Below are 16,455 nucleotides of genomic sequence, written 5' to 3' on the forward strand. Positions count from 1 at the left end.
ATCAACCGCCAAATATCAACTTGGGGGCCCTTGAGTCACCAGTTTGAGAACCCTGGATTACATCAATATTTGATCATCAGAACTCTGATCTGTATTAAAATCAAGTATCAGTTTTTCATTTTGGAAAACAATTCTTAAAAAAAACTTTAAAATAATATTAAAACATTTTGGATAAAGATAGAAACTGAAATCTACATCTGCTCATTTGATCTGTGGGATATCTGCTGTTATCAGACAAAGAACATCCGGTCGTCGAGTATGAAGGTTACTGGAAGATTCTGAGAACTGAGGATGAAGGGCGCTTCACTGAAGCTGTTTTTCACTCATATCACTACAAGTATTGGTTGAAATGTTGAAGGCTGCTGCAGTGCAACCAGTTGGTGTGTTGCATTAGCAACGCTGCATCCTGCTTTCATAAGCTTAGACTGTGGGCCGGATTATTACCACGGACAGATGAAAACGGAGCACAGACCTGCAGGATTAGGAGGGCGGATTAGTCAGGAGCCTTGGGCAGCATCTACCCACCTGGATCTGTCTCTGTTTCCAGCACATTCTCTGCATCATGCTGCATGCAGCATCAGACTAAACAATTTTCCTTCTATTATATACAGACTGAAGTACATGTGAGAAAAGCAAGCTGAGACTTATCTAATTCGAAAGATGTGAAAAATGTTTGGCTCCATTGAGATCATGTTTGATGACATCAAAGATTTAAACTCTAAACCTCAGAAGCCCCATTAATCACATACATGTGTGTTGCTGGATCGCTGTTGCACAGTTACCAAACAAATTACAGCTTCATCTGATCCATTTTAATCTTCTGCTTAAAGAAAAGTGCTTAAAAATTGTTATGACTGAGAACCAGGGAAGGAAAATCCAGCTTTGAAGTTGAAATCAGGAAAATGAAAAATGATTATTCCATATATGTTTCAGCTAAAATGACATAACATTTTCCCATCAAATGTCAGTTCACGTTTCAGTAAATTCCTTCAGAGGTCGCCTCAGCGAATCACCTTTCACTGATCTGCAAATTGGGTTTGACAGATTTTTGTCTTGTCTGACACAACTCTGTATTTTGTCCGGGCTGGGGACCAACACACGAAGACCCAGATTTGGCGCCCCCTAGTGGCCACATAGTCATTGGCAGTAGCTGTATTGAAATTAGCAGATAAAGCAACAAAATTGAATATATATATATATATATATATATATGTTAAAGATAATTTTTGTAGATAGTTAACACGGATAAAAGCCTTTCTTAGTTTGTGAGGTTTACTTTAAAAACCTGCCCGTCTGTTGACTGTTGTTTGAACATGTTTTAGAGATTTTTATCTGAACATACTGTTGGTTCCTCTCCGGCTCCAGGGGGAGCGACTGAGCCACGCGGTCGGCTGTGCTTTTGCCGCCTGCTTGGAGAGAAAGCAGCGGCGGGAGAAGGAATGTGGCGTAACGGCATCGTTTGACGCCAGTCGCACCTCGTTTGTGCGTGAAGGCTCATTCCGAGTGAATTCCTCCTCCAGCCACCAGGGCGGCAGCAGCGAAAGAGACGACAAGCTGCAGGAGAAGAAGAAAGGTAATCAAGATTCTAAAATCATCAACCTTTAAAGTTTTTTTGATGAAATGTAAGCAACAGGACTCCTGAAAACAGTTCATCAAGTCACATGTTTTCCTATTCCAGATCAGCCCTGTGTTGTTCCTGCCCTTCCACCTGGTGCAGCCTCCCCACCTGAGGGTGCAGCATCCCCCATGGAGCGGGCAGAGCCGGGCGGACCCCACGCCATTCCCCGTCGCCACGCGCCCATCGAGCAGTTGGTGCGTCAAGGATCTTTCCGGGGATTTCCAGCTCTGAGCCAGAAGAACTCTCCCTTCAAGAGGCAGCTGTCGCTCCGCCTCAACGACCTGCCCTCCACGCTGCAGCGCAAGACGGACTTCCAGGCCGAGGACCCTGGTGAGTCCACACATCTGTCCACAGACCCATTGATCTCCGAAAGCGCCGCCTATTGCAGTTTCAGAACAAGACAGATGATCAGAAGCACGACTTTGATCCTAAGCAACGCGTTCTGACTCCTAACTTGTCATATATGGACGTATGGTTTGACATTTTTTGACATTTTGGGTGTCTCCAACTTGTTGTTTTTTGACGTGCTGGCTGTTCCCATTAGATCAGGGGTCCCCAACCTCCGGGACGTGAGCCAGTTCTGGTCCGAGTGTCACTTGGTACCGGGCTGCAGACAGAGAAAAAATACATACACTAATCAGGGGTCCATAACCCTCAGGATGTGGGTTGGTACCCTAACCCGGTACCAATACCCTAACCTGGTACTGCTTCTTGAGTGTTGAAGACCCGTGATTTAATGAGAACACCTAGTACGTCAAAAAACGGTGAGTTGGGGACACCTAAAATACCAAAAAGTGATTCAGATGTAGCCTGAACCATTCGTCCATACATGATGAGTTGGGAGTGAGAACAGTAGTCTTACCTCATACAAACATTTAAATATTTGACGCTGAATGTCACTAGTTTGGTGTTTGGCTCTATCTTTAATGTTCTTCACATGCTCACACTACCATAGTGGCTGGAAGGTTTCTAGTTTTACATACAGCCCCATCTGTGAGACTTTAACCCTGAGTCCCAACTGCCTTTACGGGTGGAAATAGGCTTTCTGCTGGTGAAAAATGGTCAAACCTGTAGAATGGACCCAGGTTATCCACACAAAATATCAACTAATTGTGAGCTGGTCAGACGAAAATGTTCATGCACAGTTTTTTCTATGGGCGTGCTGCGGGCAAAAGGTTGTAGTAAACCCTTACAACACATATGAGTAAGTAAGTGTGTAGTAGGTGAGATGTAGGAGTATTGTATGGATTTTTTTTATTTATTTATTTATTTTTTTTATTGTTTTATTTAACCATTATTTAACCAGGAAAAAAATCCCATTGAGATCCATTGATCTCTTTTTCAAGGGAGTCCTGGTCAAGAGGCAAAAAATCCAAATTCCTCTGTGGACTGAAGAAGAATCTCGTTCTTGGTGTTCACATGATACTTGTGTGCTCCTTGCATTCAGCCTGACTGTTAAAAATAAAGAGACAATCAGAGTGTAGTTTGTGTAGACATACTACAGGCGTCCTACTTATGTATCGCGTGTACACCCTGTGTGTGCAGCATTCAGTAAGTAAGTGGCCAGTACGTGCACCTTACTAACAATTAGGGTGTGGCATAAGGGCACCATGCGACAGCATCATTTGTACACAAACACTTCAAGATACACTTAACACATGTACCACAATGGTACGTCCCATTTTCATGACATCCCTTCAAGGGAACTGCAAGACACACCTATGCTCCCCTTTAGATGCAGCCCCTCCTCTCTATGACCCTTCACAGACCTGTACAACCCAAAAACCTGCAAATAGGCATCGTGATTCATCTTCTGAGGACTTCTTCTTCCAAAAAGCTAAAATTGAAAACCTCTAATCTGACTGGAAAAAACACCAAAGATGTTATTTTTGTCGGCCAATGAAGCTGAAGGTCAGAGCGCCAGAGGCGCTAATGGAACCTGTTTTAGTCTGCTGTGCATCGATCGCTGAGTAAGCAGATTAAAGTGAGTAAAGAGTCTGCACGCCGTCTGAAAGTTTGTGGGAAATCATTTATTACAGTACAAATCTGCTGCTCTGTTATGAAGTTCTCCTGTTTCAATCTTCCCCTCCCCACCATCATCATCATTAACATTATCGTCATCTTGTTTTGCTCAGACATGGAGATGGCGTTGCCGGTTGAGGGGGACAGCAGCATCAACGCCCTGTGCAGCCAGATCAATGCCTCCTTCACCAAGCCTTCTGACGAGCTGTTTTCCAACCCCGCTGTTTCCATGTATGCCCCCCCGGCCTGTACTGTGCCCCCCGCTCTGCCCCCACCACCTGCCCCCTTGCAAGGTAAGGACATATTACTCTGAATGGGAAGCAGTGAGGATGAAGACACTTTTGGAAACCATTTTTCTTGTTTGTGTTTTCCCAGCCTCCTCCATTTGGGCTCATCCAGAACCCCCCCTCCAGTCCCCCCCTCCAGCTTCAGTGGCGATGCAGAGCGGCCATAGACGCACACCCTCAGAGGCTGAGAGATGGCTGGAGGAGGTCTCAAAGGTGGTCAAAGCCCAGCAGACGCCTCCTCCCGGCCCCACCATTCCCACCATCCCCGGCCCGCACTCCTCCGCCAGTCAGCAGATGTCCACGCCGGCGCCCGCTGCTGCTGTGTCCACCATCTCCATGCCCCTGGCTGCTCTGTCCAAACCTCTGGTCTCTGGTTCTGCTGCTCTTTCGGGGCAATCCTCTATACCCCTCCCACCCATGTCCATTTCCTCTGTCCCTTTAATACCAGGTCCTCCAGTGTCAGGCCCCCCAATGTCCCTTCCATCCATGTCCATCCCCACCATGTCAGGACCAAGCATGTCTGGAGCTCCCATGATGCAGCCCTCCCTTCCTGGACCCCCCGGTTCCCTTCCAAGCTCCATGCAACCATTCCCCCTGTCTTACGATTCCACTCCAGCTCCTGTTGGGATTTTTGCCGCCCCACCTGTCCAGCCGTCCTTTGTTCCGGTGCAGACCTATATGCCAGGTCTGGCCAGCAGCATGACCTACCCCAACCCCAGTGTGCCTGTAGTGGGCATCACGCCATCGCAGATGGTTGCCAACGTCTTCTGCACCGCCACAGGGTCTTCAGGCACAAGCGGCGCCATGGGCTCCACTGTTGGAGCTTCCAAAGTGGGGGCGCTGGGGTCAGTTGGGCAGCACCATTCCTACCCTGGAGCACCCGGTGTGGTCAGCCACTCTGCCGGGTTTCCCGCCGCTGCGTTCCCTTGCACACCACCGCTGTCCTCCACCCTCAACGGCCTGCCACCACATAGCAGTGCGTCCATGGGCCTCCAGAACGGGACCTGCAGCGGCGCGGGAAGTGGGGGCGGTGGCAGCTGGCCACCAGAGGGCAGCCACCTAACTGCTGCGACAACCGCTGACCTCCAAGACGACGATCGTTTTGAGGCCAAGTGGGCAGCGCTGGAGACGAAACCAGGCGCCCAGGAGCCGGGTAGCAAGACGCCACCTTCCACGGCAAACCCGTTTTCCAACAACCTGCAAAAGACCTTTGAGATTGAGCTCTAAAGCTCCGCCCACCAACATTGTAGCAGCCGCTCTGGTGCTAAAGGAGTTGGGTTCATCGTCCGGTCTGTGGCAACCCAGCATTCTGCTGAAGGTGTTGGTGGAAGTCACCTTGAACGTTTTGCTGCTGTTTCCTTCTGCGACGGAGGAGAACTCAGCAGTTTGCTGGGCTGTAATCGGAGGGTCGGACTCTCTGATGGAATAAACCTTTCTGCTCCACCCACCACCTGCCTCTCCCTCCGCCCTCCCCTAATGCTCTGCATGTGCCCCCTCTGTAAAGGGGGAGACTGAAGGCTTCTTCTTTACATGCATTCCACTTCAGACTGGGAAGTCCTCCTCCATCTTCTCCGCAGACGAGTCTCCAGAATGCAACCATGGAGGACCGAAGAACAAAAAGATTCTGATCAAAACGAAGCACAGCAGAGTTCAGACGGCTGAAAGGAAATTTACAGCCAAAACGTTTTTATTTATTGTATTTTATTTTGGGGGTTTTCACAGAGGATTTGTTCCTAAAGCTTTGAACTCTGAAGCATTATTTCTTGAGCATGTCTTTATTTTTGTTCAAACTCCCTCGTATTTATTCTGTTGAATGGAAGGATGGGGGGGGAGGGGCTGCCAGAAACAGAGGAGCGACCGAACAGCAGAAAGGCGTCACTGTGGGACTCCGTGATGCCGTCAGCGGCGCTGTGTGCTGGGACACACCAGTGACCAAAGCAGCATGTTGCTTCCAGCTTATGGTCCTCACATCCACCAGAGTGGCTGCAGCATCCCCGTTTTTGAATGCTAATGCGCTCGAGTCTCTTCAGGACGACCTGCACACAGACACTAAAGCACAGAAACCTGCAAACACTCAGAGGAAAACTGGCTCCAAAACACTGTGCAACTGGTTCCTAAACAACGCACCACATTCCTGCATCTCCAAAAGCTTCTATGTGTTCAAACACAGGCTAGTGTTACCTCCTCATGGCTGTGTGGAGTCAGAATGCAAATACCAAAACCTGGATTCATGAATGTTAAAGTGGTTTGAGTTGAGGTGAAGGAAAGCTGGATGAGATGAACGGCAGATTGACACATGCATCACCCCGCCCACAAAAGGAGCGCCACTTGCCATTTCCTGCTGCACATTCGTCAAACTTGCAACCACCTCTGATGATCTTTAAAAGTCAAACCCATAGCTGAAGAAGTGTCCTAAACGCCGTTTATTTCAATTTTCCGTTGAAGTCAAAACTTTGATGCAACATTTCTGTTAGAGGGAAAGTAAAACAAGACGTTTTTCGAACTGAAGGGCTCTTTCTCCGTGGACCCTGCTCAGAACCACGAGGACGTGGACCATTCCCTGTTCCAGTATCTTCCCACAGCAGCAGTCGGTTCTTGTGGGCCCGTCCCGAAGCCCACTGTTGCTGTTTGATACCAAAACGGTTCTTTCTTTCTTGAATTAAAATGTTCTTCTTTGCCTTCTTTCTTTACAAAACGAGGCGGATTCGTTCTATGAGATTGATCCATTGTTTTATTTTGAATATTCTTTAGGCATCATCCCTTCAAATGAAAAGCGAAGGTTAATTGTGTTCTGCGTTAAAGCAAACTAAATGACCTCTTAAACGTGATTGTAAAACCGTAGTCTAGTGATGGTAACAGAGCAAACCAGTGGAGTTTATTTTTAATCTTTATTTACAGAATTTTTGTATTTAAACCAACATATTTGTATTGTAATTACATTGTATAAAAGATAAATAAAGTAATATAATATTATACCTGCTTATATTTTTTAGGAGTTAACTTTAAAATATCTATTTTTAAATCATTTTTTTTGTTCCTCGTCTTTTTGTTTATTGTCTTTCTACCCAAAATGTTTGTTTTTCTTCTTTTGTTGCACATAAAGGTATAAATATTTTCCATTTACACTCATTAGGTCTATTTATTAATTTTAATTATGTTGATTTTTCATTTTGGATAAAGTCTACATGAAATCCCATGAATGTCTTACATGAATAAGAAGATGTTCACAAAGGTTTTACTGAAACAAAATGTTCAAAACATTTGGAATAAAAAAAAGAATAAATATGATGCGATTCATGAAGGAATCTGTGTGCATTGGACAAAGTCTGAAAGAAATGTCTGAGATCTCAAAGCTGTATCTTGGAGTCCGACAGGTTTCAATTTAAAGTTGGTGTCAGACGCTCCACCACATGCCTGAATGGATAAAATAAAAATGTGATCCATTCTAAACTTTATTAAATCAGCATCACTTTAAGGAAATTGATGGAAGAAGTCAAATACAGAGACCCAGAAACTCTTAAAATGATTTAAATTATAAAAGACTTTAAATCCAGTCAGGATGGATAACAAAGATTCTTTCTGCTGCTTTAGTTGAATATGAAGATCACAAAGCGATTTTAAAATTTTGGTCAGCATCAGCCACAGCTCAAATCCATCTGAATAGACTCCAACTCTAAGAGCAGATGAAGATGTAGACACAGCTGGACCACTGAGGAACCCTGGCTGAGGACTACGAGGTCAGTATCCTTCACCATCACATTATTTGGTGCCTTGCTCAAGAGTTAGAGCAGTTTAACGTTTTTCCTGACATGGTTCTTTAAGGATATGCAGATAAATCTACAAACTTTGCATTTTATTTTTTAACACAAATGTACGTTTTAAAAATTATTATTGTGAGAAAATTTCAAAAAAACATCCATCATTTTTTTCCCTTTCAGTTGACCTCCTTAACAGCGTTTAGGCTTTGAGCCACACTATGGGCCCGTCCTGCTGTTCATCAAGTCTGCTCTTCAGATGCAGAATGAGATTCTTGGTTACCGTGGCAACAGCAAAAGACTGTCATAATGTCTGAAAAGACTGCATTTGTCAAGAAATGTAATTTATGTGGAATGAAAAACAGAAAAAACACACCACCATCCCAATAGAAGAAACATTACTGTCTGTGAGGATTTTCTGGAGGTTGTTTCTATGTTTTTTTGTTGTTTGTTCCTCTAACAGCAGATTTCTGGACATCAGAATTGAAGACTAACATCTGGAAGGCCAGCTGCGGTTTGTTCTGCTTCACTCAGGGCTTTGGTGGAGCGTGTGATGGTGACTGTAATAGTGTTTGAGTAATGGCCTTGGCTCAGCCGTCTGATCAGACTTGGATAATGTGCTTCATGCACACACAGCCATTCATCAGTTTTTATCACAGCCTCACACACTACACATTACATGCTGTGCAGCGAATAGACTGATGTTTCCTCTGACTTTGATTCAAAGAGTCTCTCTAGTATTGTTCCTGCTTCGTGGTCCCCACACCCCCCTGAAAAACATCCACTGATTACAATGCGCTGAGTGCAAGGCCATGTGACCTGCAGTCCTTCAGTCTGGGCGGAGGTGGTTGCATTGGAACATTGCATGTGTTAGCTATTGATCAGCGCAGCAGCCTGTGTGCTGTTCTCTGCTCAGATAAGAGCATCGCCAGGTCGGTAATGGGGACTGAGATCAGGAACCATCCATGATAAACCTGAAACAGAAAAAAAATATGATTTTGTTGAAGAACTCTGTGGAGGAATATACACACAGAGAGACAAAGAAACAGACACACATGTCCTCATAGTGTTGTGTGTATTCAAGTAAAATGGCCCTATGAATCATAAAAAAGTACACACATACAGTAAGAAACAAAAAACATACATACACACAAAAAGCATGTAAAAAGGGAATAACACACACACTGACACTAACCCACACAGACACAAAATCCACACAGATATACCATAAAGAAACAAACACACACAGAGAGAAACAAACAAACACACTGAAACAAACAAGCACACACAGACAAAGATACATATGTCCTCATAGTGTTGTGTGTATTCAAGTAAAAATGTCCCAAAAATCATAAAATCATACAAACAGACACAAAGAAACAAACAAAAAAATGTTCACACACTCAATCAAGCACACACATACCCACAAACACACAGAGACACAAAACCAACACAAAAACATACAAACCCACACCGATATACACAAAAAACGAAACAAACACACAAATAGACTGAAACAAACTAACACACACAGACTCACCAACAGGCAGAGACAGAACACCAAACACAGAAGCAAACACAGATACAGACAAAAAGATCCAGAACAGCAAACATGAAGAGACACAACGTCAAACACAGAAACACACACAGATATACACAAAAAGATACATACTCACACATAAACATACAGACAGACATAAAGAAATAAACATGAAAAACACAAACACACACACAATAGAGATAGACACACTCAATTATGCACTTACACAGACAAAGAACCAGAGAAAGAGACAAAAACACTCATGTCCTCATAGTGTTGTGTGGATTCATGCAAAATGTTCCTATAAATCCTAAACACAGACACAAACACACACAGTCAGAGGAGAGCATCCCCTCCTGCCAGCAGCTGTGACTGTTCAGCTCAGACTGTTCTCTTTTGTTTTCTCTTTTATTTTTGAAACTCAATATTCTGAAGGGGTTTTGTGACGTCATGACTCCTGGTCTGTCAGTAAAACGAGCAAACTGATATCTTACAAGTTTATTTCAAAATTATCCAGCTTCACTTAAAAAAACTGAGTCTTGAACTCTAAAGAAGTCGTCCATGAGCCTTGATGAAAGTCTACCATCAAGTCGCCTCCTCTGCGTAGTGCTGACGTTCACGTCTGACATTCATTCACGTCCTCATACTCATTCTTCAGACACGTCTAACTCTCAGGCAGAGAACATGTGGTTGTCCTCATAGAACAGCTTTACAGTAGAATCAGCTGCTGGAGGAGCAGAAGCAGGAGCAGCTCCAGCATTTGTGTTAATTCAGCGCCCCCCTGTGGAGACTGAAAATATCACATCATGGAGCCTGTAACAGACAAACACAAGTTTAAAAGTCCAGACACAAAAAATGTGCAAATGTTAGGAGTAATACGATTCATTTGAACAACAATTTGATTCATATCATAGTCTATGGTTGCTGATCTCATTTATTATCAATATTAGATATAAGAGGGGAATTTAAACTGCCCTAGTTTAGCTCACCTATAGACCAAGAGAGACTCTACCGGGAGTATTATCTCGAAAAGCAAAGAATAAAGGTTAGTTATGAATATTATCATATTGGGGGCAGGATCATCACTAGTATGGAGACATAGATATAACTCTGCACTCCAGAGCCTACTGTATAAACATGTCAAACAGGAGAAAAATGGGAGGGGTTTATAACTTCTACCCGTTCTGTTCCGTGAAGGTCTCAGAATCTTCAGCTAAAAACCATAAAAACCTAAAAACTTTGGTTGTTGAATTTTTTTCTGAATTCAGAGGCTGGACAGAAGTCCGTCACTACTTTTACTAATGAAGATATTTGTTGTTGAAGGCGATGTCTTGAAGTTGAGTCATGGCTTGGATGAAGCCGCTTGGATCAGTGGTGAAACATCTTGCACTGTGGTCATTCATTTGGAAGAAACTGAGTCATAGTGCAGGTGCAGTGTACGTACTTTGTTGAGAATTGAGGTCAGGGTGTTGTGTGTACATTTCTCCCACCTTCTGAGACCTGAATGTCTTAAGGTATGGGCCGCGGATTCATGAACCCATGTTCAGTATGTTCTTGAATTTAGCATTTAGCCCATGGTGTTCACACTGGACAAGCCGGGAGGGGCTTCTTCTACTTCTTTTGCTACAAGATACTAGCGCATGTCCGCCACCTTAAGTTGCAGGAGGCTTGGTGATAAATGTTGAAGTGGTGCAAATCTGGTAAATCTTGCTCCAGACTTTTTCTTTCACAGCTCTATTCCGATATATAAAAGACTTGATGTCATATTTTTCCAGCTGGGCACAAGCTGCTACTAGAAAAGTTGCATTACCTGTGATAATGCTAGTGTGAATGTTTTATGGTGAATACGGATGCTGAAGGTGCCGAAGCAATTTACTGTAATTGCTGAGTAGTGTCCTAAATGAATGATTCGATGCTTCAATTTTTTGCAGAAAGTGCACAAACAATTTGAAGAATGTCTTGAAAAATCGCTAACAATGGGTACAATTTTAAAATACGTAAAAGGTATGAATTCCAAACTCCCATGAATGCCCTGAGAATTGTTATATCAATATTTCAAAGGTTTCAAAAAGTTGAAGTTTTTGAAGGATTTGAAAAATGTCCCAGTGTCCTGAACAAGGTGAACGTTTTGATACAAAGATTGATGAAATCGCTCAAAGGGTGCTAGAGTTTTTACGTGCCAAAAAACGTACAGAAAGGAGCAGGAGAATCACTATAGTGTGAATGCTTACTGAGCATTCACACTATAGTGTTATTAATTTCGCCTTCATGATCAATTTTTAATCAGTTGGCACTTCTGTAATTAAAATAGGACTTCTTCCATGCATCCCTGCCAATCTCACTCCCTGATTGGTCAAAGTTTAACTTTCAATGGATCCATGTTTGGTATGAATGAGCCCAAAAATGGTCTTAAAAATCTGCATGAACGAGTTTTGAATGTGGAAACCTGAATCAAGCATGAACACGCTTTTACCAGGGGCTGCGAGACTGTAACTTCAGATGCATCTCTCCGTTTGAGTCAACAAAGTGGCTCCAACATCAAAGTAGAAAAATAAGAAGTTCTTCTACGGATCCATAGATGTTCATTATGTTCTTATTCTGAGGTTCCACTTCACCTCATGAGGAGCTACAGAAACTACATCCACCCAATAGACTAAAGCCCATCCCTCATGAAGCACCAATGGCTGTATGTCTGTACAGATAGCAGCACAAACCGTGTGAGTGCACCGTTACTCAAACTTCTACTTCCATCTTATGAAGAGACTCAAACAAAGACATTTATTGTTCAACTTTACTTCAGTCTATCACTTTTATTGATTAAAAAGAAGATTGTCACTTTGATGGAAACAGAATTTCCTCCAACATAATATCAATAATCAGAAACGCCTAAAGTGATTATGATCCAAAGTTGACTGGAATGTCCTGGATACTGTTCTCCAAACCATGTCAGGGTTCTGCTCAAAGGCCTGCAGGTTTGATACCGAGCCTTTCATGACACCAGAATCTAATGAGCATCTCTATTGTGCAAAGATTCAAAGGAAATCCCTGTCCAGGCTACATAAACATAATAAGAAACTACTATTAAGGCACATTCTGCTGCATTCTTCCAGCTTCTTCTCCCTCACAGGAGGAGCCTGAAGGATTCTCCAATGTTTTGAAGCCGGGATGAAGAGCAGTGTGTTTTTTCACGGCTGTGCAAAAGAGCGACGTAAGGAAACATGTTAGAGTCTAAGAGGGCATTGAAGGTCCTGCTGTATCCACCTCCTCTGCATGTGTGTGAGAATGGAGCAGTCCATTCCAGATATTTAGAGATGGTTCTGTAATAAAAACGTGAGATGGGCTCTGCTGGTTAACAAGCTGTAGAGCAGACCGCTTCCCTTCAGCAGGATGAGGCCGGTCCTTCCACACTGGAACCCACAGCTCAGATGATCGTCTGCTGAGAACCCACATTTTCCAGCAATGACGGTTACAGACTGTCTGAGCGGGCGTGGCAGCTGTCGCAGACCCTGACCGGGTGGTCCCACCCTCGAGATGGGACAGGTCTGGCATGGGTGGAGCAGGGGCCGCACACGCCCTGCCCACAGGCCCGGCAGTGGTGCTTGGACATGGCTGCGGTGAAGGTTTTGGAGCACTGATGGCACTGGGTGATGCTCTGGTCTGGGACCCAGTAGTCGGGTCGGGCCACATCCTTCACGAAGCCTGAAGGGGGAGGAGAGGGTCATTAGGACACAAAGAAACTTAGAGACATACCAGTCATTGATTATAAGAACAAACGTTTGGATGTATTTAAGGTTCTGTCACTGGATGAATCCAATAACATCAATGGGGTGAAAGCACTGAAGTCTAGACACCTCCTTCACACGCATGAAGGATTCGTTTAAACAGGATGAATCTCCTAAAAGACCGGACGGTTTGATCTGTTCCAACAACACTTAAGAACTAACTAGGCCAAAAGTGTCCATTGTATAACCAGAATAATGCTAGAGGTAAGCAGAGCAAGATAAACCTCAGTCCTCTGGGAAGTAAGGATGCCATGATTAGTCGACGACTAATTTAATACTCGATTAGTCGTTAATTTATATTATATGGAGTCGGAGTGTAGTAAATTGAAAGTTATAACGGCATTATGCTAGCTTTTTGGACTATTTTGGCATTTATTAAGGCTTTTTAAGGCTAATTTGGGGCTTAGCTAATATTCCAGGTACATGCTAGCTAATATTTCAGGTACATGCTAGATATTTTGGCTAATTTAGGAATTTTTCTGTTTTTATGGTTAATTTGGAGCTTAGCTAATATTTTAGCTACATGCTAGTTATTTTGGCTAATTTTGGATTTGTTTTGGTTTTTTAGGCTAATTTGGAGTTTAGCTAATATTTCCACTACATGCAAGCTATTTTGGCTAATTTAGGAAATTTTCAGTTTTTTAGGCTATTTTGGAGTTTTGCTAATATTTCAGCTTCATGCTAACTGTTTTTGGCTAACTGAGGCTTTTTATAGATTTTTAGGCAAATTTTTTTATTTAACTAATATTTTAGCTGGCTATCAGCTTCAGCGATTTCAGCATTTTCAGCTATCAATTTTAGCGTTTTCAGCTATTAATTTCAGTGATTTCAGCTATCAATTTCAGCGTTTTCAGCTATTAGCCTCAGTGATTTCAGCTATCAATTTCAGCGTTTTCAGCTATTAGCCTCAGTGATTTCAGCTATCAATTTCAGCGATTTCAGCTATTAGCCTCAGCGATTTCAGCTATCAATTTCAGCATCTTCAGCTATCAGCACTAGCATCTTCAGCAGCCAAATTCAGCATACAGCATTCACACTAGCACTATCGCAGGTAAGACTATACATGTAATTTTTAGTTAGTTTTAAGCTAATGATGGTCAAGATGTTTGCTTTACATCCACTTTGCTCATGACCCGATTTGTTGACTAAAAGGAAAAAATAATCAGTGATTAGTCGACTATGAAAATAATCGTTTGTGGCAGCACTACTGGGAAGATATTCCAGATGAGGCTGATGATAGAGGTCTCAAGAATAAAAACAATAGGTGGAGTCCTGCTGGGTGGTATAGCTGTACTCACATAGAGGGTAGTCCACAGCTGTGGATACCAGGTCCAGAGTAGACTGGGCCGCCTCGGTCACCTTCCGAGCAATGAGACCACGAGGCTCCACCTTACAGACTACAGAAATGCAAAACAGGACACTCTTTACCGACACGATTAACAATGACGACAAAGAAGGACAGCATTATTGTCCAAAAAGAATTACATGAGGAATCGACAAACAGGACTGCGATGTTCCACTGAGCTCCTGTGTGAGCCGGTTCTCACCTGTGCTGCTGGAGTCCGGTGGCCCCCCTTGCCGGTAGCAGTCCTTGCACACTCTTACGGCAGTGCTCCCCCAGCCCCTCTCAGGCACTGGCATCCTGTGGCTGGAACAGGGGTGGCAGAAACCCTCCCCACATGACCGACAGTGATGTTTCCTCTCAGCCTCTTCAAACACCTTCTGGCATCCATGACAGGCCTGAAGGGAAGGAGGCAAAGCTTCACGAGGCTACACTGACCCCCAAAGCTTTGTATCTTCTCATACTCACCGTGATGTCTACGTTAGGTCTCCAGTATGGGGGAGCCACCTGGTCGGTGAGCCAGGCGGTGACAGCTTTGGTTGGGCCGGAACCGTACTCAGACACAGACTGGATCACAAAATTCATCCCGTCCAGGACCCTCTGCGCGGCGTTCTGGTGGGTGCTCAGAAAGGCGTCAGACTGGAAGAGGAGCGGCAGATCAGTCAGCCACGCCCGACCCAGCAGAATACTATGATCAGTCAGCCCCCCATAGGAAGCCAACACTTACACCGTCCCAAACGTGCTTGACTTCGGACCGCACCACACTGCTTTCAGGATCCTGGTTTCCCATCCAGTACTGTCTACTGCGGTAAATCACCCCGCAGCTACCGCACTCCAGCACGTACCTGAGGGGGCGGGGCCGAAACCACAGGTGTCACGCATCTGTCTGCCGTCAGAGCTTTAACTGTAGGTGAACTTACACACCCAGACCAAGCGTATTTGGCCAGCCCAAACCAGGGGTTATCGGTGGAAGCGGAGGTCTTGGGGATCACGATCACCTCCCTGCCTCCTTCATAGCAGCGCTGCAGACAACATAACAGCAGTTCTGACAGGCTTCAGAACAGGACTGCACAAAAGGTTCTCAATGTACACAACCCACTTCTGATGGCATGAGAGGCCTTCAGGTAAATACAGGAGGAAATAGAAACCACAGGCACTTATGTCAGGAGGATAAATGGATCTGGATGTTCTGGTTTTAACTTTGACAGAAACAGTTTTAAAACAGTTCCTGTTGTTTTCAGGAAGTGGTTCATGAATCTGATTTTCAGTTAAGATCCAATCAAAGCTCTCCTGATCTCAGACCTGGTAGTTCCTCTCAGTTACTATTTTTTTTTTTTCACTAAAGTGATATTTCATATCTCTGTTGACTTCTCACACATACAGATCAGTTTTTTTGTCCTTTGAAAGAAGGAATCAAATAAACAGGTTAGATTTTTCCAGAACATCTTCAACCATGGATCAGGTTTGGCCCCTGGACTCACCTTACAGATGAGGACCTTGTTGTTGAACTGGTGTGCGTAGTGACAGAGTCCATCAGCCATGTGGGGGACCCGGTCCCTCAGGTGGTTCATGCCGTTCTTACAGCGAGTGCTGCAGGTTCAAACACAGCAGTCAGATCTTTCAGTCTGAGGCTACGTTTACACCAGCCTCAGCAACATGTGTTCCAGCAAACACTTTCAATGAAAAGTGTATGTAAACACCTACACATGGGCGTTTCTGGGTTTTGAGTTCAAACCTCTCACTTTCACGCATCGCTACCCAAGTTTACACAACTGTTTTCAGGTTGTACATACAAAGCATGCATTGAAAGTTTGACCAATCAGGGACTCAGATTTGGTCGTTATGTATGGGTAGTGTGCATTTCAAAACATGGATGTACCAGTCATTTAAAAATTGATCATGGAGGATAAATTAATATTGTGGTTTCTGCCCGACCGATTCGTAGGACAGAAAGTCTTTCATATATTGGAGTAGAGCTGTGAAAGAAAAAGCCAGGAGCAAGATTCTGGTAGCAACAGTCCAGAATGAACACCATGGGCTAAATGCATGTTATGAATGTAGCTTGCGATCACAATTTTCGCTCCAACTACATTCTCTGTGAGGTTTTCA

General features: G+C 44.0%; 2 protein-coding genes across 4 annotated transcripts in view; one reads left to right on the forward strand and one right to left on the reverse strand.

The window, feature by feature from the left end:
• The window catches only part of numbl (NUMB like endocytic adaptor protein), a 44,066-nt gene extending 37,166 nt beyond the window's left edge, over positions 1-6,900 (forward strand). For all 3 annotated transcript variants that reach the window (XM_024277384.1, XM_024277385.1, XM_024277383.2), the window contains exons 6-9: positions 1,366-1,573; positions 1,679-1,948; positions 3,754-3,933; positions 4,016-6,900. In XM_024277384.1, coding sequence (XP_024133152.1) covers positions 1,366-1,573; positions 1,679-1,948; positions 3,754-3,933; positions 4,016-5,154 — 1,797 coding nt within the window. In that variant the 3' untranslated portion in view covers positions 5,155-6,900. The remainder of the gene's footprint in view (positions 1-1,365; positions 1,574-1,678; positions 1,949-3,753; positions 3,934-4,015) is intronic.
• Positions 6,901-11,999: 5,099 nt separating this feature from the next.
• Positions 12,000-16,455, reverse strand: part of si:ch211-11n16.2 (zinc finger FYVE domain-containing protein 1) — a 10,520-nt gene continuing 6,064 nt past the window's right edge. The window contains exons 9-12 of the mRNA XM_024276934.2: positions 14,815-14,985; positions 14,552-14,744; positions 14,303-14,401; positions 12,000-12,921 (exon numbers count right to left, since the gene is read on the reverse strand). Of these exons, the coding sequence (XP_024132702.1) occupies positions 12,689-12,921; positions 14,303-14,401; positions 14,552-14,744; positions 14,815-14,985 (696 nt within the window). The 3' untranslated portion in view covers positions 12,000-12,688. The remainder of the gene's footprint in view (positions 12,922-14,302; positions 14,402-14,551; positions 14,745-14,814; positions 14,986-16,455) is intronic.

This window comes from Oryzias melastigma, linkage group LG13, assembly GCF_002922805.2.
Source record: "Oryzias melastigma strain HK-1 linkage group LG13, ASM292280v2, whole genome shotgun sequence".
NCBI lineage: Eukaryota > Metazoa > Chordata > Actinopteri > Beloniformes > Adrianichthyidae > Oryzias > Oryzias melastigma.